The 23,331-nt window shown below is 40.7% G+C and overlaps 1 protein-coding gene across 1 annotated transcript; it reads right to left on the reverse strand.

Annotated features, from left to right (window-relative positions):
• Window positions 1-249: 249 nt before the first annotated feature.
• Window positions 250-22,182, reverse strand: LOC311265274 (N-terminal EF-hand calcium-binding protein 1-like). Its single transcript, XM_084366754.1, has 12 exons — window positions 21,846-22,182; window positions 18,033-18,057; window positions 12,660-12,768; window positions 11,202-11,227; window positions 10,822-10,919; window positions 5,421-5,679; window positions 5,244-5,323; window positions 3,645-3,698; window positions 3,334-3,446; window positions 3,104-3,181; window positions 2,842-2,933; window positions 250-1,450 (listed from the first exon to the last, which is right to left on the reverse strand). The coding sequence occupies exons 1-12, from the start codon at window positions 21,960-21,962 to the stop codon at window positions 1,422-1,424; spliced, it is 1,080 nt and encodes a 359-aa protein (XP_084222880.1). The 5' UTR covers window positions 21,963-22,182; the 3' UTR covers window positions 250-1,421.
• Window positions 22,183-23,331: the final 1,149 nt, after the last annotated feature.

Consider the following 23,331-nt stretch of genomic DNA (forward strand, 5'->3'; position numbering starts at 1 on the left):
CGGCTGCTCGTGAGTTAGCTCAGTTAGCCATGCAGCGAGCGGTCCGGACTGGGAGCTCGGAGTGGTATTATGAAAAGTCAGACCAGAGCTTGTTGGTTAGCATGTTAATTTCTATAAATATCTCTACAACACAATACATCGACACATTTTACTAATTGCACCTTTAGCAAAAGGATGTTTTTCTATTATATCACAATTCATAAACACAGTACTCCTCTTAAGCAGGGGGACAAATAATGCACCATCTCGTGTCATCAACAAGTCATGAACTTTATTTCATGCCAGAAAACAAACATAGCATCCACATAACAACTGTATATTCTCCATAAATCTTCAAAGAAAGAGTGAACACATTCATTCCTCCTCAGAGCAACCAAAGCTCAATATACTGTACATTTACCAATGATCTACAACAATTACTTACATCTTACAGCTTTCATTAACTACTGTACACAATCTTAATAGACTTTTTTTCTACCGGCATTACACTGAACAGGTTCTGCTTAATTTCTGTACTCAAAATATAAAATTCTATTTGTGTGTGCTGTACTGTCAAAGTCTTCTGATTACACACTACAAATGTAAAACAATGGCTTTTGAGTTGTATTTGTAGGTTAACAGTATAGGCAAACTGCAGAATTATTTGGTTAATTGTCCGCTAATGTCTCGCTACACCTCAGTGCAGCTCTTGGCTTGTTATAACATCAGTTAATTCTACACTTTCAACAAATCTACAATAAATATCCATTCTTCACAATTAGGTCCATGTTTAATGTTGGTCTAAAGTGCAGGAGTGAGACACTGATAAAAGTTTGGATGGGAACCATAATCGTTTTATCTAATGGCTTTCTAACCCATCAACAAAAAGATGCTTGGTAGCAAAGCTTTGAAGGAGACAACAAAGCACAATACCACAGAGAGAACACGGGGAGATGCAGGTCAGCCCTGCCACTATTTCTGTTTTTGTCTGTACTGAAGAGTGAGTGATGGATAGTGACAGATGGGTGGATCGGTTGTCATTCATGTGTTTCTATTTTTGTGGCATCACTGACATTATATCTACTCTAAGATGTAGTTCTGAGTCAAATAAAACTAGCACTGAGAAATAAGAAATCATGCAAATCATTTTTTTCCATTAAATCAGAAGCAAGAAATGTGCCGATAGCATTAAATGAAGGTTGGCACAGATCCTGATCACACAATAAAGTATTGCATTGCCTCAATTCTTTCTCTCCAAGGTGTTAATTAGTTTCACTGTTGACTGATTTATCCGAGCAGTCTTCTTTTTTTTATAACCTCGGAGCAAAGCTTCGCATAAACAATCCCGGCCATGCCATGAGGAGAAAGTGGATATCAAAGAACAGAAAAGGATCAAACGATCATACAATCGCCTCTTCCTCAGTAGAAGCAGCTTTGCTCTGTCAGTTGTTGTTCATAATCCACCAAGATGCTGTTAATAAAACAAAAGAATCAGTGTTTTTATTTATCTTATTCATCTTTGCTTGACACAAATGAGCAATGACAGGAAGAGACGCTAAATATAAACATGCATTTCTGTTTTTTCTTAAAAACCTAATGGCCTCTGAAGATGACAGTTCATTATCTAATACAGTACGTCTCACACATTGAGCTCAGGAGGAGTAGAACTGATAGTGTATCACCTTTTAAGTTTCACCACTAGTGCAGGAGCTTCAAATCGCTGGGAGAAGGAGGTTCTGAGGAATGAGTACCTGAACTGCAGCATGTCTTTGATGACAGGGAATATATTGACTTAACGTTACAGCGCCTTTACCCAGGACTCCGGGGACGAAGACGACAGGTTCAGGCGAATTTGGGAGAGGCATGACGTGGCAGAGGAGCAATTTTGTACAAGATCATTTGTAAATATTCATCATGTATCGTATTGGTCTATAAGTCTGTGGCTATTTGTGTTCATGAAGTTGGAAGTTATTTATAACTGAATTTTGAACAAGGAGACGTTAGACTGTGTTGAAATAAATTAACAAAAAGTTCAGTTTCCTTGCTGGTTGCTCCGACACATTCAGAATCGTTTATGTTGACCTTAGTATTGTCGTTACAAGGCAGCTTGCTTTGTCGATGCCCAAAAAAATATATATCTAAATCACCAAATTAATATCATTGTTGTGCAATGAGTCAAATAACGGCTTGGACTACTCGTGGACAAGGAAAATCTTAAGTCGGGGGCAGCCCACCTCTCCACCTACTCCTGAGGGGAATATCAGGTTCGTTAGCAGCTAAATGTTCCACTATGTTCACCAGCTAGTTGCTAACTTTGTCTGTCAGGTAGGACACAAAGGTTGTATCAGAGCTCTGTAGCTCCTGCTGCCTCTCGAGGGCAGTGTAAGAGAACCAAAACAGTAAAGTTTTGGTCCAGAAAACCAAATAAATTAGCTGAGAGAAGCTAAAATGCTCTGTTCGAGCTGAGGGGAACGTCACTGTGAGCTACTTGTTTCATATACACAGTCATTTAAACTATTGTTATTCTTAAAATATTGATAATAGCAGCTATAACATTAAAGGTTACCAGTAAAGCACCAGGATTTCATTGTTTGGATTTCAAGTTATTCTCCCAGAAAGAATTAAACAAAGCTCTGAGGTTCATCTAAAATCCTTTGTATCTCGAATCTCTGAGAACACCTACTCATTTTGAGAGGCATTTGCAATTATATCTTTCCACGAGGCCATTCTGTCTTTGAATTTATTCTCACTGTTCTACTGAGAGTCATTATCATTAATTCATAAAACTATCGACTAAATTAAACTGGATTCATGTGAGATTTTATGAATTGTGAGATTGATCTTTAAGCAGCTGGTTTCTACCTGGGAGGAGCATGGTGGACACCATCTCTGGCTCTTCCAGCGAGTCGATAATGCAGCGCTGGAAGGTCTTACTGATGGACGACTGCAGGTAGCTGAGAGGAGAGAGGGATGGAAAGGATGAGACTGCCGTTTGCCTCTCAGCAAGGCAATGAACGCTTCAAAGAGAGCCAGTGAGCAGCTCGATACGCTGAGCAAATTTCAGTTCGGCAGTGAAATTCTCAGTTTTCAAGCCTAATATGCCATGAAGCCCCTCTAAACCTACCTCATCCAGGAGAGACGGTCCTGCCAAAATTCGTACATGATGAAGCATGATCTGTCTGGCAGGTTCTGGACTGAAACGCTAAAAATAACACGAGACAGAGAGAGAACGAGGGCAGTGGGGTTATATTGTCTGTGGGGGGGGGGGAAACTGAAGCAATTTTGCAGGTGGTTGCATCAAATGACAGAAATCCTGAGACAAACAAAAGCATCGAGGCAGAAAAAGAGACATACTGCAGGTTGTTTAGCTGGCTGCAGGTGGCATCCGTGTAGATTTTAAGAGCTTGCTGAAACTGATCAACATCCCTCTCCTTCACAGACATCTGTCTCTGAACCAGAAGTATGTTCTAGAGAAAGAGGAGAGAAAATAGAAAATATTTACATCTTCAAATAACTACAAGAAGTTAGGCTCATTTGGGATTTTGTGTGCATTTGAGTGCTGTTAAAAACATCATGTATAAATCAAATACATCAAAAGATATCTTGTATAATCTCACACAATCTTAGATACCGCCGTACCTATTTTTAGCACAGGTTGGACTCACCGATTTATACGTCCCCGCCAACGTGTCCTCTTTGAGCGGTTCAAGATGTGGACTCTGAAAATGGAGGGCATAAATATTTCAGTCAGCCTTGAGCAGAACAAGAAGCTCAAGCAAAAGCGTGGCCTCCAGGTACAGTCTGTCACAAACTATTGGCTTTCACTAGGAGGAAAATTGCCATATTCATTTTCCCCCCTCCAACAGCCTCACTTGCAGCCCAGAGAACACTTGTTGTATTAAATTCTTGTCTGCGCGGCCAAGATAAGAAATGTAATTATTGCTGTATTAGCAAGCTTGCTTATTATTGCTGCAGCCCTGATATCTAACCTTGGAAAAACTGGGTTGCAGACTTCTTTTTTTTTTTATTTGAATAAAAATGTACTAACTTTATAACATCTGTTATCCCAGAGCATCAACAACAGGGTTGAATCTTTCCAGCACCAACTCATCTGTGTGAAGTATCGCGTTTTCAGACAACCGCTGTGTCTCATCGACTCACTGAAAGCTTTTTCTCAGAGTCCAGGTTGAGCCAAGCACAGCATGTATGCACAGGGTGATACCGTATGCATGACATTCAGTGTGTGTTTGTGCAGTTCAATGCGGCTTTGTACCCTTGGCCTCAACAGCCACATGCACCTTGAACAAATCATCCTCTCTGATATCACGTTGGATCTTGTACCACCGGGAAAACTCTGAACATATCTGCGAACGCACAGCAGGGCTCATATGGTCTGCTTGACATTTCTGTCTGTAACAGCTGAGCCCCTGTTGTCAAACCTGATCCTCGCAAAGAGCAACTATCCAGCAAATGTTAGACTTTCCAAGAAATCAAACTGAAACTAAGACATTTTTGTGTAAACCTCAGCAGTATGGGGCCGACTTGGTCCTCTGGGTCACACTTACTGGATGAAATATGCCAGTGATTCTGCCATTTTAATGGCCCACATTCTTATTAAAGATCCCATAATGTATAAAATGAAATTTCTTTGTCTTTTTTATTTTAAAGCAGGCCTAGGTGCTGTATAAATGCTGTGAAAGTATCAAAAAAAGTACAAAGTCGTCCTCAGCAATACTTGAGTAAGGCCATGGTTGTAAAAAAAACAACGCAGAGCTGACGCAGAAACAAGCTGGGCGGTGCCTGCTCAGGCCTGTGAGAACTGACTAATCAGAGTAGACTGCACTTTTCAGGAGATGGCCTTAAAGAGACAGGCACTAAAACAGAGTGCATTAAAGTATGTAAATATCCTCCAGCACGCACCTAAAATGAAAGTATGAACCTGAAAATAAGCATGATTTTTTAATTTATACAAGACTTTGTCTAAAATTCAGAGATGAGACAACTTTTGAACTGCTTTGAACTGCTTGTTGAGCTGAATAATTCAAGCCACTATTATCTGTAATTCTACACTGACAAACTTTGGATATAAAATTATTATCTATTGAAGTAATATATCTTAAATTTTGGAAAATGTACTTAGTTACTTTTGTACAGAGAGTTCAATGAAAAGATTGATAACACTGATGTCTGTCTGCAAAATATGAGCTTAGAGCCATCAGACGGTTAGCTTAGCTTAGCATAAAGACTAGAGATTTCATACAAACCTCACACTCCAGTTTGTCTATGAGCTCCTCCAGTTGGTTGATCTGGGAGCCCCAGTGGTTGTCTGGCTCCACGCTGACCCCTGAGACCAGAAACACAACACAAGGACGTCTGAACAATGACATGACGTCTTTATCGTCCTTATCAGATCTACTTCCAATATCTTTTCTGAGACGTACCTGTGGTGAGCATGCCAGAGTAGGGGTCAGTCGGGGAGAGACACATGTTCTTCTGGATGCGTCTGCCGGGGCGTTTGGCCACCCTCTGGATCGGCAGGTCCTCAGGCTTCTTCACTATCCTCCTCCCAGTGCAGCCCTGGTCATGAACAGCCTCCATAGCGCAGTCCAGTGATGACTGAAGGGACTGCAGCTGGGTGGAGGTCTCCCTCAGCAGGAAGCGCGTCACAAACTGACCCAGCACTGATGAACCCTGATACTCCTGGACACAAGAGGAAGGGGGAAAAAATCAGTCATGATGTGGGGGAAACAAATTAAATTATCTTCATCATAGATTAATTTCTTTTCTTTAGTCCCAGGAATGTTTGTGTTTTTGTAGTTGTTATGACGGGTCTGTCCCTCTATCTTCAGCTAGAGTGATTATATGAGCTGTGATCTCCTGTGTGAGCTCCTTGTACTGTCTGTTTAAAACCAGTGCTCGAAGTGGGCTGGCACTCACTGGGGTGCAGTACCAGCACTACATTTGACTCTTCGGTGTACCATGACTTTCTTGCACACTGGCACTTCTCACAAGCTGCCAGTACTTTTCCCTGCCCTCTTCATATCAGGACTGTGGTCAAGTGAGCCGTTCTGTGTGAAAACCCTGTCAAGCAACCCGGCTGCTGTTTGGATTTGGGGTTTATCTGTGCAGTTACAGAGCCGGTGCTTGGAGCAGCCAAGGATGAGAGTCACATTTAAGCAATCCTTTCCCACATTTTATTTTCCAAATAATAAATACATTATAATCCATATCATATATGAGTTAAGTCTTGTTGAAAGTCATAATAGTTTTGCAGAGAAGCCCAGTGGATTTATGCTCAAAACTTTCCAAAATATGACCATACTAGAGTTACCAGTTGCGTTTCCAGAGCTGTGGTGCTGAATAATGGCCAGAGCATTTTTCACAGGACATTATGATGTCACAGTGAAATAGACCTTTGACCTATAATATATAAAATGTTACCACTTCATCATTTTATCCCATTAGACATGTGTATAAAATGTTGTTGAATTGTTGAGTAATGGCTCAAAATGGGTTTGTGAGGTCACAATGACCTTTGACCTTTGACCACTACAATCTAATCTTAACATAATTCCTCTGGTCACAGCTATCGGCGTCGCAGAGGCACAATAATATTGTAATCTGTGTCACAGTTTATGAGATTATTATCGGAATAGTCATGAAATTACATTATAAGAATCTTAATTTCCTCATATTTGAACTGTCATATTAAATAATCCTAAAGAGCTATGCCTAAATCAGTGGAGTCCTGTTCAGGATGGCACAAACTATGACCATGAAAAATGTGTTTGTTTGTTTGTTTGTCATATTTTACTGTAGAGTCTGAAAACCAAAGGGAACGTCACGACTTAATACTTAATAGTTGCTGACAAACACGCTGACATGTGAATCAGGGGACTACTGGCACTTTTTTCAATTGTACTGTAGCACTGCTTAAATCTTAGGATTTTGAGGTTGTTTGTGGATTTTTAATAATCAGGTTTTTTATGCAGGTATTTGATCAGAGGAGCCGAGTTAAAACAGCATTAGTCCCACCTGCTAAAAACAAACAGGGAGTAAACACAGAGACGTTAATGGTGTGAACTTGCCACTGTGTACATTTCTCTGAATATATGAATGCAAAGCAGACAAGGTGATAATGGCCCATTCCGCGAACAGGAAAGTGGTATTATGATAATGTATGGATGTCTGGCGCGGCGAGCTCTCTGAGAACATTTAGTGCAGCGGCTGCTATTTTTTGGTGGATAATGAACCCCATCACCCTCGCTAGCACCCTGTGGTGCAACGAAATAGAGTTCAGAAGAAAAATGACAGGGAGACGTTTGAAAAATGACCAGCGAGCTTGTTGGATTCCTCGTCTCAATGGGCTCTATGTTCTCAGCAGCAGAGACGCTGCACTACATGAGTAATGAACCTCGACGATTTTCTCAATTCCTCCCCCCTCGCTTCTCGAGACAGAAGAGCTGCGACGCCAGAGCTGATGTTTTGTTTTTTTTATTATCTCAGGGCAACCACAGAGGATACACTTGAGTCTGTTGATTTCATAATGTTTTTAGAGCATTATAAACTGGAGCTCATGCAAAAGTTTTCCCCATTTTCTTGCCTAAATTGTAATTGTGAGTTTGCAAGAAAAATGCTCATCGCAGTATCCCAAAGCCCAAAGTGACGTACTAAAATTTCTTTTTTTTTGCCCAACCAACAGTCCAAAACCCAAAGACTCTTCATTACCATTAAAAAAAGAGACAAAAAAACAGCAGATCCTTACATTTCAGAAGCTGGGACCAGCATACGTTTTAATATTTCTGCTTGAAAAATAACTGAAGCGATTAATCGATTATCAAAATAATTGGCAATTTTCTTTCAATGGACAAATCATTGCAGCTGCAGATGCCGTTGAGCACTGCTATAGGATCAGTTTCTTTGGTTTAGCGCTAAGAATCTAATAAATAAGGCTGATCTCAGGATGTTTTAAAACATGTACTTCAGGGCAAAGAAAGCTTCCTGACTGACTGCAACATGAAATATGCATGAGCTGTAGGAAGGCACGGGTGATATAGAGACGGGGAAAGTACAAGAGAAAGAGAAAAAAACAAAACAAAAAAGCCAGACAAGAAGACAATGTCAGAGAAGATGGATGAACATTGAAAGGAGATAAAACAGAGAAAAGGAGGAGTGTGCGCTTGAGTGAATAATGGACTCGGATTAAGAGAGAGGGAGAGAAACTGAAAGAGAAGGAGATTAGAGCAGCTGAAAAATGGCCAAGTGTGTGTGGAGGACATCTGACGTCAGATCAGTTGGACAGCTGGGGGGTTTGTCAGCCTTGGTTACTGTCGTCTACGCTCTACTATCACCCTCTGCTCTCTCTTACAATCATCGACACCCACATCCTGCACTGCAGTGAAAATAAGTCGCTGCATTCCATAAACAAAACCTCATTATAAGTCTGCCTCCAGTCTGCGTCTGTTTCTACTCCCTACTCAAACAGGAATAAATATTCACAAGCTGGCTTAACGTGGACGGTTAGGGGAGATCGATAAAGACTGAGCTGAGCTATTGATTATGTCTTTGTGGAAGTTCTCAGATCTGTCTTAGGTGTGTGCATAATACAACATGATTAGAGACACTTAAATCCCCTCTACATGTCATGGAAAGCAGCGCAGTACACAGTTGTGTTCAACCACGCTTCCATAACGCTCTAATTAGCATGTTTCAAGGCTGATGATTCGATGAGCCTCTCGGTCTCATTAGCTGGAAATACATGTAAAAGAAACACTGGTGCCAAAGTTTCGCTCTTTTGAACTGATGGGCATTGATCTTTATTTCAGCCCCAAAGCCTTTTTTTTTACTTTCATCAGCAATAAGAGCTAAAGTAACTTGGTGAAAACATGTTGTGACAGTGGATGCTGACCTTAAATAAAAAGCTGAAATACACATTGTTATGTCATTGTAATGCATGAGTAACAACATGCAAGATGTAGCCAGAGGAAATCCCGTTCCTGTGTCTGTGATTTATGTATTTCTGCACGTGTGGTAACAGAAAAAAACAGCAAACATTATAATATTAAAACGATGTTAATTTGATGGTGTGCTCTGCAGAAAGTTATGTGACAACAATTGCTGCTTTTGTCTGTGTGATATTTTAATTGATTAGTTTTATATTTTTTTTTATTTGCCACACTGGCAGCATGGCTCTAGGGATGGTATTGTCAGTCAGTCCACCACTTTGGTTCGGACTGAAATATCTCAGCTAATATTAGATTGATTGCCATGAAACTTAGTACCGACATTCATGGTCCCCAGAAGATAAATCACAGAGTTTTGTCATCCTGTAACTTTTCCCCGAGTGCCACCATGAAGTTAGCTCACATTTGTGGTTTTGAGGGAACAACTGTTGGGTGGACTGCCACGGCATTTGGTGCAGAGGTTCATATCCCCTCAAGATGAATTGTAATTACTTAAGTTGGTCCATTATTTTTGCTCTAGCGCCTGGGTTTTCAGCAGGGGGTCCTCAAAGTTACTGCAGGGGGGCTGCCAAATTATTGTTTCATAAGATCTTGAAAGTTTAAGTGCGTTTGAAAATACACATTTACATCAATCCAACATATTATGAGCAAAAGACAAATGCATGAAAAAAACATTTAATTTATATAACATTGATAATAGTCTTCCCATGATTCCTCCTCATTTGAGAAAACTAACAAACCTTATGTTAAATCACTGTGTGGCACCTATGAAATAACGGTGAACAAGTCAGCATACTGGCAAGTTATCTGTATTATAATCCCAAGTGTATGGACATTTTTCTGAGCCACAATGAATAATTTTCTAAGATATCAAGTAAGAGACTGACATAGCTACTGCTGCCTAAATGTTTAGACATGGCACTATAGGCTGCTCTACATGTTACTGCAGGTCCAAGTTCAATATACGACAGAAATGTTTACAATATATAAAGCACAGGGTCCCTGCTCTGTCTCTGTATCAGCTAAGGGGTCCTTGGCCTAAAAAACGTTGAAGGATTCATCATCAGGTCAAAGTCAAATACTTTGGTTTACGACAAAAAGCTGCAAAACTAACAATATTCCCATTAGCCTCAGCTGTACTATTCATTTTGTGCCAATTGGCTGAAATAACACATTAAACTAACATGATAATCATGTTAAATCTGATCTAAATTATTTTGTCACCTGTATGTCCACAGGTGTGCAGAAGTTGTGCTCTGTAAAGCATGCTAAAGTTAGCATTTGTCACAAATCGCCGCTCTGCTCACAGGATAGCCTCACAGCCTCGCTCTGCTAGTGTTCTGAATATTGGTGAGATTTCAATAATCAACACATTATTCAAAAATAAATGTTGCAGCTCTGTGACCTCCATAGCAATATCTCTACAATACCAACAACATCCTCTTTACTGGCTCTCCACCTGATTTCACTAACAGCTGCCATGTTTCTCACACCAACAAGCTGACGTCAACTGTCTTGTTAGAGGAGGCCCTTTTCAAAAGCACGACTCGTCTTGTAAGGTTCTGTGAGCTCATGTTTGAGAATGTATTGTTAGTGGGCAGAGGCAGAGCAGATACCGCAGCAGAGGCAGTCATGCTGGGCAGCTTCCTTTGCTTCTGTATCGCCGCCACAGCAGAGTGATCTCAAAGACCTCCGAGAGGGTTTCAAATTGACAGCTGAGGCACAAACAAAAACGCTTGTCAGAACGCTCGGAGGCATGAAGGATGCTTACAAATGTTCTGGAAGCTGTTGAAAAGGATAATAGTCTCAAGGTGTCGTGTTTCATTTAAAGCAGTGCACAATTAAACCCGGTGCAGAGGTGAAAGCCATCGTCACCCACCTCTTTAGTTTTATCCATGGCCTTTAAAATGGCCACGTTCAGCTTTTCCAGAGCAGACAGGACGCTGACGTACTCTCCCAGATGTGGAGTGAAGTACTCTGGAGGAAAAGATGGATTTGTTCAGCACTTTCAACATGTTTTTTGGTTCTGATAAGGACATTAATCAAAATTACACTGATTGCATTAAATAGAATTAAAGTAGTTCGGCTACTGATTGCTGAGTCATGCTTGTGTTTGAGTTATTGTCATCATCAGAGAGCTTGAGCCAGTAGCAACAGCTTTGTGATATGTAATGGTGATATAACGAGCTGTACATAAAAAATTAGGATTGATTTTATTAGAAAAGTCAGTCAAATAAAGCAAGAATGACACATAATTACCTGAGAGTTTGTCTATGTCCAGGTTGCTGAGAGGAAATGGGAACAAGACAAAAAGAGACACATTAATTAAAGAGATGTCGGTGGGAAGCCCGAAACATTTTTTGTCAACACGCATAGACAGTCTAGTTTTTTAGACATGCTGCGAACAAGACTCTAGGGATGGCAACATGCTGGTGGCACAATATGATAATGCCATGTTGAATAATTAATTTCATTGCAGCAGACCGAGCGTAATGTCATAGCTTTGCGACTAGACGGAAAAAATGCACACATGGGAGAAGTGTTTCCTTTCTGACACATGGTTAACGAGTTGATCCCCGGGCGCTGTACAGCAACACCAACATGGCGATCATCAGATTATGAGCACATTGGTCCACACTATTAGATGGACTGCCATAAAATGCTGTACAGATATTCATTGTCCCAAGATGTTAAATCCTGATGACTTCTGTGATCCTCTTTACTTTTCATCTAGCACCTCCATCAGGTCGATATTAACTGTAAAACTAATTACCTTCCCATCAGCCTCAGCTTTAGCTTGTGTTTAGAGCTAATTAGCATGTTTGCACAATGAACTCAGATGGTGGACATTACCACTCATGTTAGCGTGCCCATGTTAGCATTCGGCTAAGGACAGTATGGTCTACTGTATTTATAGTAATTATATTTATAGACACGTAACTCTGACAGATAGTAACAGACCTAATTTAACTGGACATTGTACATTGTACTTTGGATATCTGTGATATTTCATTCAGCATTAAATGTACTTCAGATTTCAATCATTTAAAAAGATGGAAAATAGGAATTGATGTGATTATGTGACCTCCAACATCTAATATCAATCAATTTGATATATTATTAGATCAAATATTTAATTGTTAATGTGTTGCAAGCTTTCTTGTTCTCTTCTTTTTTTAAAAAAACATGAATTTATATTGATTTGAAACTGAGACAAATGAAGTTGAGCTGCACATTTAAGGGTGTAAATGAACCTGAGAGGTCATTCTCCACCGTGACTGACTGATACTTCAGTGATGTCAACAGCACAGACTGATGTCTTAACTCTATTTCCTCGGTGTTGTACCCACAGACGCAGCAGAGTACGCCCTCTTGGGTGTTAGTTTTTTAGTCCCAATCAACATTTTCCAAGTTTCATAATTAGAATCAGGGTTTTTTGGCCAAGTATGCGCAAACATACAGGGGATTTGACTCAGTCTAATTGTATGTCGGTGGCGCAGGGAAATGTTTGCATATTTCACAATCTCATTTGTGCTCATCAGTGTGCAAACAGAGTGCTGCAAACTTGAGCTAGAATCCAGGCTCTCTACGGAATATTGACATCATCTTCATTGAAGTGAGGTGTTGACATCTCTCTGCCAGGCAGGCAGGAGGAGAGCAGGAGGGGCTACAGATGGCAGCGGAGTTGGAAGACGTCCAAAAGGAAGATGAGCTTACTCTGTCCGCTGCCTGTCGATGGAGTAATACAGCTCCTGCATCTGCTCGTCAGTGAGGATACCATCAGTGAAGTACGACTGGAACTCCTCCAAGGACAGCTTCCCGTCGTCTGAAAGAAGAGAAAAACCGAAGGAAATAAAACCTCACTGAAGCCTGCGAGGTTTTATCACCTTAATGAAGAGGTTGTCCATTATTCAGTATAATGGAACAAGGCTCATTTGGCCTCACAATACTAAATTAATGCCGGTGATAAGCTCAGAGGTGCCACTGATGATAATGATAATACTCAACATCAGTGGGCATGGTCCCAAAATCAGTCTTTCTATTTTCTTCTATTAAACCTTAAGACCTCCATCAAGGACAAAACCTCAGGCAAAAAACTACACTTAGAAGACTGAATTCAGTTTTTATGGTATTTCCTCATATCTAGCTCCATTACTGTAGCAAATGAATGTTTGTTAGTGATGTTATACAGCGTAATAATGAGGAGTAATAATGCTCTAAATGAGCAATAGCTTTCCTTTTTAATTCCTTTTTATTTCCTCACAGCTAAACAAACACGATACTGCAAAATTATAACGAATTTTGCTCCAAATCATGTCTCCCAACACAATCAACTAAACACAGTTTGCACATAGCAGTGTTAAGTCAATGCCACCTCGGAGGATAAACACAAGGGCACAAGCCTCTGCTGAAGGTGAGCATGGTCCGCTTCTGATTAGCAGGGCTGCAGGCTCCTGAGGAAATTGGGAGCAAGAATTGAGGAATAGTTTGAGTAGTCAGAGCAGAGCTCAATAGATGACAAACTTCAGGCGATAATGAGATATCGCCTCCATCTCGCCAGCTTTGCTCTGTAAGCACTGAAACCTTCTGAGACCCGCCCGCTGAGTTTCCCGCCAGGCAACGGAGCTCAGACTGATAGACCTGAGCCAACAGTAAATCTCATCATCTGTTAGTTTGTAAGAACTGTTTTGACTTCTTTCCAGCTTACATGGTGGAGGGCTTTGGACATGATGCATTTGAAGCAAAGGCTTGTTAGCAAAATGACACATTTCGAAAAAAAAAAAAAAAAGGACGCTCTTGCTTTTTCACTGATCATAACCAAATACCTCCATATCAATATTGTCACACTATTGTAGGGATGACTTTTGGTCTTTCTGATAAATAATCATCAGTAATGTGGATATAATGACTAAGTGGCAACTAAAGGCAAGTATGAGTGCAGGTTTCATCACTTTACTGTAGTGTCGCATTTAAAACCAGGAAAAGACAATACTTATTACATATCATGTTATATAATGATATCCAAAATCTAAATAGAAAAGATGTTATATAGTCTCATATTACAAAAACAATATCATATTGATATATTATTCAGCTGTACCTTGGTTTGGGTTTTTGGTTTTGTTATTTCCTGTTTTATTTTGGTAGATTTGTCCTCGTGTCAGATTATACTTTACACTTCCCATCTTTGTGTTTTTCCCATTTTTTTCTTATTGTCCCATTAGTTTCAGTCTGTGTCTCTTTGTCTGTTCGAACGTGTTGCTCCTGGTGTCACCACATATGCTCCTCATGTTCTCTGCCTTTGTGTTTTTGCAGTCTCGCCTTTGTACCTCAGTTTCATCCTGGTTAGTTTTGTATTTCTCTTTTGCCTTTTGAATTCACTGCAGCCAGTATTGTCAGTGTTGTTGCCTGACCTTTTCATTGCCTGCACTTTTGGATTTGGGATTCATGGACTTTATGCTATTAAAGCTCGCTTTTTGTTTTTCTACCTGCCTGTCTCATTGTGTCTGCAATTGCGTCCTCACCTATTCACCTAGCTGTAACACTACTTTTAAGATCTGTGTGCTTGCTGAACATTTGTTGTGGTCTGGCGATGTTAAACTGTAGCCAGAAGATGAAGCTATTCGATAAGGCAGAATTATCTTTTTGCAAACTTCCCCTGTAAAAATCTTCTTCCACATGATGTAGGAGTAAACACAATCTGTTGCACCTCTGACTCATTCTGCAGCCTTCTCCATCAGAGCTGCTATGGTGTAGATTCACACCCAATTAGACACCCAAATACATGTTACAGTGCAGCTAAGACGGCATAATATGCAAGTGTTCAGTGTGTCTCAGAGAGCAGAGCTGCTGTGGTAGAAATACTGAGTTTCAGGCTATATACAGTTTGACTTGTGTTTCAGTATTCTTGACTCTTGTGGTCATGGGAATAACAACTGTTGTCTCCTGGAGGCAAAGAGTGAAGGAGAGTGATGCTTTTATAGCTTTCAGTTACCGAAAACTTAAGCTTGACCACAGGGAAACCAGACCGAGTCCATCAACAATAATTCTGATAATCTGCATCATTTTTCAGCGAAATCTGATGTGCTCCCTTTTTCTGTTTCATATCAATTTAAAAAAAAAAAAAAGTTCCAAATAGGTTTCACCTTTTAAGTGAATAGAGAATTTGCAGGAACTCATCTGGAGGCTTTGTGACTCACAAGAGTCAATACGGCACCTCTGCAGGGAAATTAGAGTGTTGTTCAGATGGATGGTAAATCAGTACCTCCAGACAGAAGCGAGGCAGCTTACTACCTTTAATTGTCTCGCTTCACACTGAATAAAACAGCAAAAAACTCTCGCATCTCTCCAGGAATGCTTTTTCTGGAGGCAATCCTAAAAGCAAAGCACCACCAATAATTCATGAAGCCCAACAGAGTAATAACGTGAGTGTGAGAGATAAGAATAGACTGAAGAGTAGACACTGACCATAAATAACTCAACCTACAGAGAAACATTCAAATGGAACTTATTCTTAATAGTTTTTCAATTATAATTACTTGAAAAATGAAAGCACTCTCTGTAGAAATGTGCAAATTTCCGGTGTGAAACTTTGTTTTGACTAATTCATGGAGTCATTTTGTTGCTGACAGCTAAATCTGCTTCTCACAAACTCTCGAAGCTGCAGTACATTTGAACATCACTGCATCCTGAAAGGATTCTGCTGTCGTCTACAGTCCTCTCTGCTGCAGCACTGAATACAGCATTAATGACAAAGACTGTATGCGAAACCTCTCGTGGTTGTTTAGGGAGGAAAAGCAAAACCACATTGTGCACCTCACAATATAATGGAAACTTATTTCTACAATGATACAAAAATATAAATTCATCATAAAAAATAAAGTAAAAGTACTCGTTACACTGTAATGTTATAAAACTTGAGCGGTATGTGAAACCAATCAAAGGCCTTGAGAAATAATTTATCATCCCACTGCTTGTAACAACAATTCAGCTCGTACAGTATGATGAAACTTTAGTCCATCTGTGATGAAATCCTCCTCTGACACATCAGTTTTCTCACACTGTCCAGTGCTGCAGCTCTGTATTCCCCATCCATCTGAACACGCTCTGTAGCTCCTGTCTCTTTAAGGCCCCCCATTCTGTATACCCAGTCTCCTCTGATTGGTCAGCTCACACACACCCGAGCCAGCACCGCTAACAACAACAACAACAGAGCAGCTGAGCTAAATCAATTCTCACATGCTAAACTAGCTGCTAGGCATAAATTATGCAAATGTATGTCACAGTGACGTCCTGTAGTGTGATGTCACAACGTCACAGAACTAATAGCAGGACTACTGACGAGGCGTTTTCGGAACAGTGTTTTCTGTTGGAGAGAGGAGCTTCTGTCAAAATTCAAGATTGTTTACATGCACAAAAACATCAATAAAACACTGAAGGAAAGGGAAAAAAATAAAAAAGCATAATAGGTCTCCTTTAAAAAAAAGAGTTTGTTTCCAGTGTCACTGACCGACTTTCATCTCTTTACACTGTAAATCCTTGAGTACGTCTCTGAGCTCACTGTGCAGCAGCGTAAAACTAATCAAAGCACAAGACTAGCAAGCTTTCTCTGTACATCTATTTTATATTCTTGTACTCATACAATTGTTTTTTTGTCTTTTTAAAGATTTAATTCCTCATTACAATAGAGTGGAGGAATAGAGTGTAGTGGGTTGGTAGCCAGCCCTCATTATGTGGTAAATCCGCAGTGCTCGAGGCGTATCATGGCAGCCCACTCAGTGCTGATTGGTAGGAGGCGCTTCCCTCTCGGGGTGCACGACTCGGTGAGTTTGTGAAGACGAGAAGCAAAGAGGAGCTCTGCTGCAAATTGGAGATAACTACCACAAACATGACACAGAGTACTCCTCTCTGGCTTTATCGTCTTTGGTTTTACAAAGGGTGGAAAATAAAAGCTCTGTGTGAGTGCTGAAGGGTGGTGGGTGGAGAGGAGGAACACGGGGAGCAGACTTGAGGCTTCACAAAAATGTGGAATAAATCCTTTTCTCACTGAGAGGGAGTCAACATCTGTTTGTACTAAAAATGCCACACCTCTGTTGTGTTTTCAGCCACTAATTCACAAAGAAATTGCTCAAGATGAGACACAACTTGAGGACAGAAAACTCCCGCCCTTTCCGTTCTGCCTTCTAGTTTCTTCACAACACCCGCAACGAAAGACATCTTTGAAGGGCTCTTTCATAATTCACAATTTTTTTCTTTTATCTAAGTATCTCCACACGAGCTGCAACAAACCCCAGACAACCCTTGCTAACAGCAGCACACGGAGCACCATTAATCCTCCTGCTCTTACGCAACACGTCGTCCTGAGAAAAAACGATCATAGTTCGTCGATACTCTACATGCATTAATCGCTTGCCCCTTTTGCGTTTTACTTTCCATTTAACACAGACACAGCGCAGGCATGAAAATTTAAGGACAAAGAGAAAAACAGCGTCGTTTGTCAGCACTGTCTTATCATGCACAGGGGGGATTTCTTTTGAAGTAATGAGTGGATTTAAATGTAACACATTAACACGTTATTCAAGCTGTGACATGTTTATAGGGGGAGAACACTGAATCCACATTAGGTGAAAGTCTCCAGTGACTTTGGAGTTAAACGTGTATTTTCTACTGAGGAGGACAGCACAAGCCACATTCACTGAACAGCAAGATTACTAAGAGGATATATAGTATTACTGAATATCACTGGGATGAGCGTTTCCATGGCGAGCGGCTGCTTCGATGGAGTTCATCCCGACAAACCCAATCACATCACGAAAACAAAAAGATGCGCCTGCACCTGAACTGGGCTATTTATATCCTTTCTATTTGGATCTATCAAGAAGAGCAATAAAACGAAGAGATGAGTTCAACCAGGTCACAAAAATCCCCTCAGAGCCAAAACAGGCCACCTGTCTGAACACAGCTACCGAGTTCTGCCTTCTTGTCACTGGTGCATCTCATTTTTGTGCGCAGAAACTCCTTCAAAGAGATTTTTTAATTGAGTTTTAATAAGCCGTGTAATCCAATTAGCTGCATGTTTTGCTTACTCACCATTTTTGTCTGCCCGGCGGAATATCTGTAAGAAGAGGAGAAGGTCACGTCAAAGGGGGGAAAATATGGGAAACATGCATCAACGATATTTGAAGTTTTAAGCACTTAGGAGAGCAGTATCTTCAAGAGGCAACGATTTATCTTAATAATCTGAGATAAAATGCAAAGATCTGCAGTGGAGCAAGCCAACCGTTAAGCCTCCACAAATGTGAGGCAATTCATCTGTATAAGAACCGTGTTTGGCATATTCCTTTCTCTTCTTCCACAGGAGAAGCTTTAAGAGAAGCTGTAATTTCTGCATATCAATAACAAAAGACACTCGAGACATCTCAGGAAATGAAACGCTGACATTTATATGCACCCCTGAGAAGCCTTGGAATGATAGATTCAATGGGGTTTTTTCCTCTCCTGGCACTGAGAGCAATCATGCTGTGTGAAGATATTTTAGCATTTTGTGCAAAACCTGCAACCAGGAAGCATCAGTCCTTTATGTTCACTAATCTATGCTGTAAAATCCTCATTAATGTCTTCAACATCGTCACCGTGTAACACTGATCTTGTGAGGAGTCGGATCTGTTTGTGCCGTGTGAGGTGAGATCATCACAGTGGCACTTTTTTTCCTGCTCATTCACCCTGTGTGGACCAACAGAGTCCAAAGCGGCTGGTTGATTAACTGTGTCATCGGAGTGGAGCGGCGCGCTCACATCCCGCCGTCACCTTTCAAGCACATCGTGATGTGAAGGCTCAGACACGCTCTGCTCACAACATCCATCCTCCGTACAAGAGACATCGACTGAGCCTCACAGAAATCAATACAGGGGAAAAAAGGGTACGAAACAACAAATGTGACAGAAATAGAAAGACTGCACTGAATGTCTCAGGAACCTGGAAATCATTCAGTCCAAATCACGTCCACTTAACATTCCCTAGGCAACCACTGGATCCCATTCATTATTGTATGGTGTAAAAATCATTCAGCAGAGTTGTTTATGTTGTGTAATCCATCACAGCCAACCCTCAAATTTATAAATGAATCATTTATCAGTTTATCATTGCACGGTAATGCAGTTTTAGGCAGGTTGATGTGAAAAGTCTGACCTCAAACCAATGATGTAACACTGACATAAATAAACACAGACATGATGTTCCCTGTGATGGATCAAACAACTCAAGCTAGATTCAAGAGTCAGCTGAACGACTTTGATATGAAACAGAAATGCCAGACCAATGTCATTACATTTCATCATATATCACGATATTTGCCATCATATTGCAAAATTCTGACAATATTGAATATCAAAGAGCTGCTATGTCATCTTCAGGGCGGAGGTTACTACAGCTAAATCACACAGACACAGACTTTGTTTCTAAAAAGAATGCCAGCTCGCCAGTTTATTTTATTTGGGGTTTGAAGTGGGAGAAAATGACTAGCCAAGGGACTTAAATAAAACTACATGTCATCTTTGCCATAAGACAGGAACATCGTTTATCGCAATATTTGGGCGGGACAATATCGTGATATAAGATTTTGGATATCGCCCAAGCCAACTAAGTGGGACACAGTTAAAAACGTAAGATAAATATTAAAGATGCTATTTGTAAGAAAATGAGACTCAAAAATCAACTTTTCTTACAAATAGCACCTGCAACACTAAAACCTCAAAATTAATGCTGACTGTGAATGGCATTTCTGTATTACAATACCCATACCCCAAAACCAATCTGAGTATCTGTGGTAGGGCTGCGACGATTCATTTGTTAACTGATTAGTCATCAGCTATTCCTCACCAACAATATTGACGATATGAACCATTTGAGTCATTGAGAAAAAATGTCTTTTCAGCCTCTCAAACTGGAATATTCTCTGGTTTCTTTTCTCCTCTATGACAGTGAACTGATTATCTTTGGGTTGCGGACAAAACCGGACATTTGAGGACGTCATCTTTTGGCTTTGGAAACTATTTTCTGACCAAAACAACAAATGTATTAATCGAGGAAATGATCGATAGATTCATCAACAATGAAAATAATCCTTAGTTGCAGCTTTCATCTGTGGTAAGTGAGAAACAGCCAAAATATGTAGTGTAGTGAAAGGACTGAATCATGCAAAACAACTGTTGTTTTATATCTATGAGAGTGACTTCTGGATGCAGGTGATGGCATGAAACCTGGAGGCTGCGCCATCACTGTCAAATGTCCCTAAACTATAGAAGTGCTGATGCAGGCACACATCAGATGAAGCCACCAGGGAGCTGCTCCATAAAATCTGAGAAACAAACTGAGAGCAATCAACATCAGCTGTGGAGAAACTGTACATTTACTGGCCTTTATTCCTCTTTCGTGCTGTTAAGTGGGAGGTTGGTTGGTGGAGTCGATGTTGCCATCCCACAGAGCTGACGAAGATCTTCTAAAAGAAGAGCTGGCTGCATGGATGCTGCTTGGTTGTAATATCTCTCTCCTCTAGTCCCTGGGGCCTGTTAATATGTCACTCCTGACTACAGCAGTAGGAGTACCTGACACTGTAAACATCTACGGCATCACAGCCACGTCTGAAATTCTTCTCATCAGCCTCTGAAGCGAATCGCTCCCTCAAAAAGAGCTGCAAAACACTTCTCGGGGATGTAAAAGAAAACCACCTTCGCTCAACTGAGAGCCTTTCTAATCAAACAATGAGTCTTTCAACTTGTCTAATTATATAAACAGACAAACACAAACGGCTTCCTCGTGTCTAAGTGAGATGTGATGAGTCTGTGTAGAGCAGGAAAAGCACAAAGAGGGCTCAGATTTCAGTGAAATGCTGCAAATATGAGTGTGAGCAGCATGATTTGGTTGTTGGGAAGCAAGAGGAGCAAAATGGATCAGTGCAGTTTGTTCGATAAGTTGCCTCCCAGTGATCACACTCTTGATTTATGCATCTATTAAAGAAGAAATTACCAACCATTAGCAACTGTAATAGGTTCAGTGGAAGAAGGAAATTGCAGTTTGGAGGTTATGCAGCACTGGGCTGGAGGAAAAGGATGGATGCTAACTGCATTTAAACCAAATGCGTACTCTCTGCAGTGTAATGTTCCCCTCGCTGGCCAATAATCTGCCTGGAGGAAACTGGAGAATGTTATCTACAGCAGCTGTCAGGAGCTCTAAGACTGGGAAATGACGCTGCTTGTATTATCTGGTGTTCTCAGCAAGCCAGAGGCAAAAACAGCCATGAGGGCTCCAGGAATAAAGCCGTTTTAAAAATATAACTCTGCATGTGCACATCAGCAATGCGAGAGAGGGAATCAGAGAATAACCCAGCCCTCCGATCATTCACAATTTAAGCTCTCTCTATTTTTATGCGTGGAGGGAAGGCTGCTCATCAATAATGCACAGCCGGTCATGTTTTATAAAGACACCGTGCATGTTTCATCCAGGCTACAATCAATGTCACGACCCTCAGTGTCACATGAAATCAGCCAGGTGAAAACGCTGCCAAAGCTCTGCAGGCTAAAAAAAAAAAAAAAGGTCAAAGGAAGCTGAGCATCCCTCCTTTTGTCATTCACGCACTGATGGACGTGCACTCACCTTTCTTACATAATGGGGCTGCTGTACATCAAGGCACGTGAATTCAAACATGAAGCACTCATTCCCATGAGGAGCAGAGTGGGGGAGCAGTGCATGGGGTGAAGGTGTATAATAAATATGGATGCAATCAAGCATATCATTAATGAGAAATATTTACAAAAAGCTCAATTAAGAAGAGGTGACAAGAGGGTGGGTTTTTAAGCTATAACAGGCTACCACTCAATGATGACACATAAACCAGAGTGTACTCACATCCTGAACCAGAGAGGTGCCTTGATTCTGGTTGTGGTCAAGCTCCTGCTGCCTCCTCAGGTGCTCCTGCTTGGCAGACTGAAGACACATGGTGATCATCTCTGTGCAGGCCAGCATCTTGCTGCTTTCGATGCGATTTATACCTCTCTTCAGAAAGAAAAACAGCTCCTGTGTGTCCCTGTGTGTGTGTTTTAATTGTCTTGTGGGGAGCGGTTGTCCTTGTCAGGGTGGATGGGGGATGATGATGATGATGATGATGTCGCTCCTGTGATCCAGTCAGGATGGAGATGGACTCAGCCTGCTGCCCTGTGCCTGCTGCCCGCCTCCTCGCCTGCACGTCGACGACAGCAGGAGAGAAAATAAATAAATAAATAAATCCAACCCCGCCTCCTCCACACGAGCAGCAGCAGCAGCAGCGATTCATAAAAGCCCGAGGAATGCACCATCTGCTGGTGGGAGCACACACTCTGTAAGACAAACACTTAATTACAGACTGGCTGACAGACAGACAGACAGACAGACAGAGTTTACAGAGGGCAGGCTGAACAAAGAAAAGGAGAACAGCAGGTGACAGGCTGTACTCATCTCCTGAGAATTTATTAGAAGACTTACATTGTAATAATATCTCATTTATTTTCCCAAATGGATTTTAAAGTGAGTCCCCGTCCTTCTGTAATGTTCTATGCTGTGACATTCATTTATCTGTGGCATTTATAATGTAGTATGGCTATTACCATTATTCCTAAAGCGGCTTTTAGTCTATATGTGACATAATGTTCCACAAATGTTCCTCAAAGACGTTTTTTTTCATGATTATATTTATGATATAGACATTTATGACATCTCTTTCACTATTACTGGCATATTCCGATAATATTCCTGCAGAGACTTTCACGGGGACTCATCAGGGACTTATACATGATTGTGCCTATTATTATTATAGTTTCTAGAAAATAATAATAAAGTATTTCTAATTTCTCATAAGGCCGGTAACACTTTACCCGCCCTATAAGCAGAACATAAACCCTTAAAGTTTATTCAAAAATGAAAATTAATTCTTAATCCACTCAGCCTCAATTTAATGGAAAGTCAGGAGTTTCATAGTCCATAAAACATTTCCGGAGCGTCAGAGTAAAACAGTGTTCCAGTATTCTCCAAAGCAAATGAAGTAGATGGGGACTTATTTTCAAATGTTAAAAATGCAACCAAATGAAAATTTTAAATGGCTCCACACAGCTCATCCGGCGAATTCCAGTTCTCTTGAAGCCAATCGATGCCAAATTGAATTAAAAGGACATTATTTAACCCTTTAAAAAGCTGAAATCTTCACTGTAGCTGTTAAGCTAAAAGCGTTAGCACGCAGCCCGTCTGAGGTGAGCAAGTCCCCATCTACTTCAGTTGTTCAGGAGAATGCTGCAACTGTTTTGCTGTGAAGCTCCAATTTTCATTTTTGGATTAACTTATCCTTTAATAAATAAAATAAAAT

This window comes from Pagrus pagrus (genome assembly GCF_965226575.1).
Source record: "Pagrus pagrus genome assembly, chromosome: 11".
Taxonomy (NCBI): domain Eukaryota; kingdom Metazoa; phylum Chordata; class Actinopteri; order Spariformes; family Sparidae; genus Pagrus; species Pagrus pagrus.

Excerpts from the sequence above, each read along its gene's own strand:
- LOC311265274 (XM_084366754.1), bottom strand. The coding sequence starts at position 21,962 with ATGCTGGCCTGCACAGAGATGATCACCATGTGTCTTCAGTCTGCCAAG. Across the intron at positions 18,058-21,845 it reads GCACCTCTCTGGTTCAGGAT|ATATTCCGCCGGGCAGACAA; the intron begins GTGAGTACACTC and ends CTCTTCTTACAG. Across the intron at positions 11,228-12,659 it reads ATCGACAGGCAGCGGACAGA|CAACCTGGACATAGACAAAC; the intron begins GTAAGCTCATCT and ends ATTTCCTCTCAG.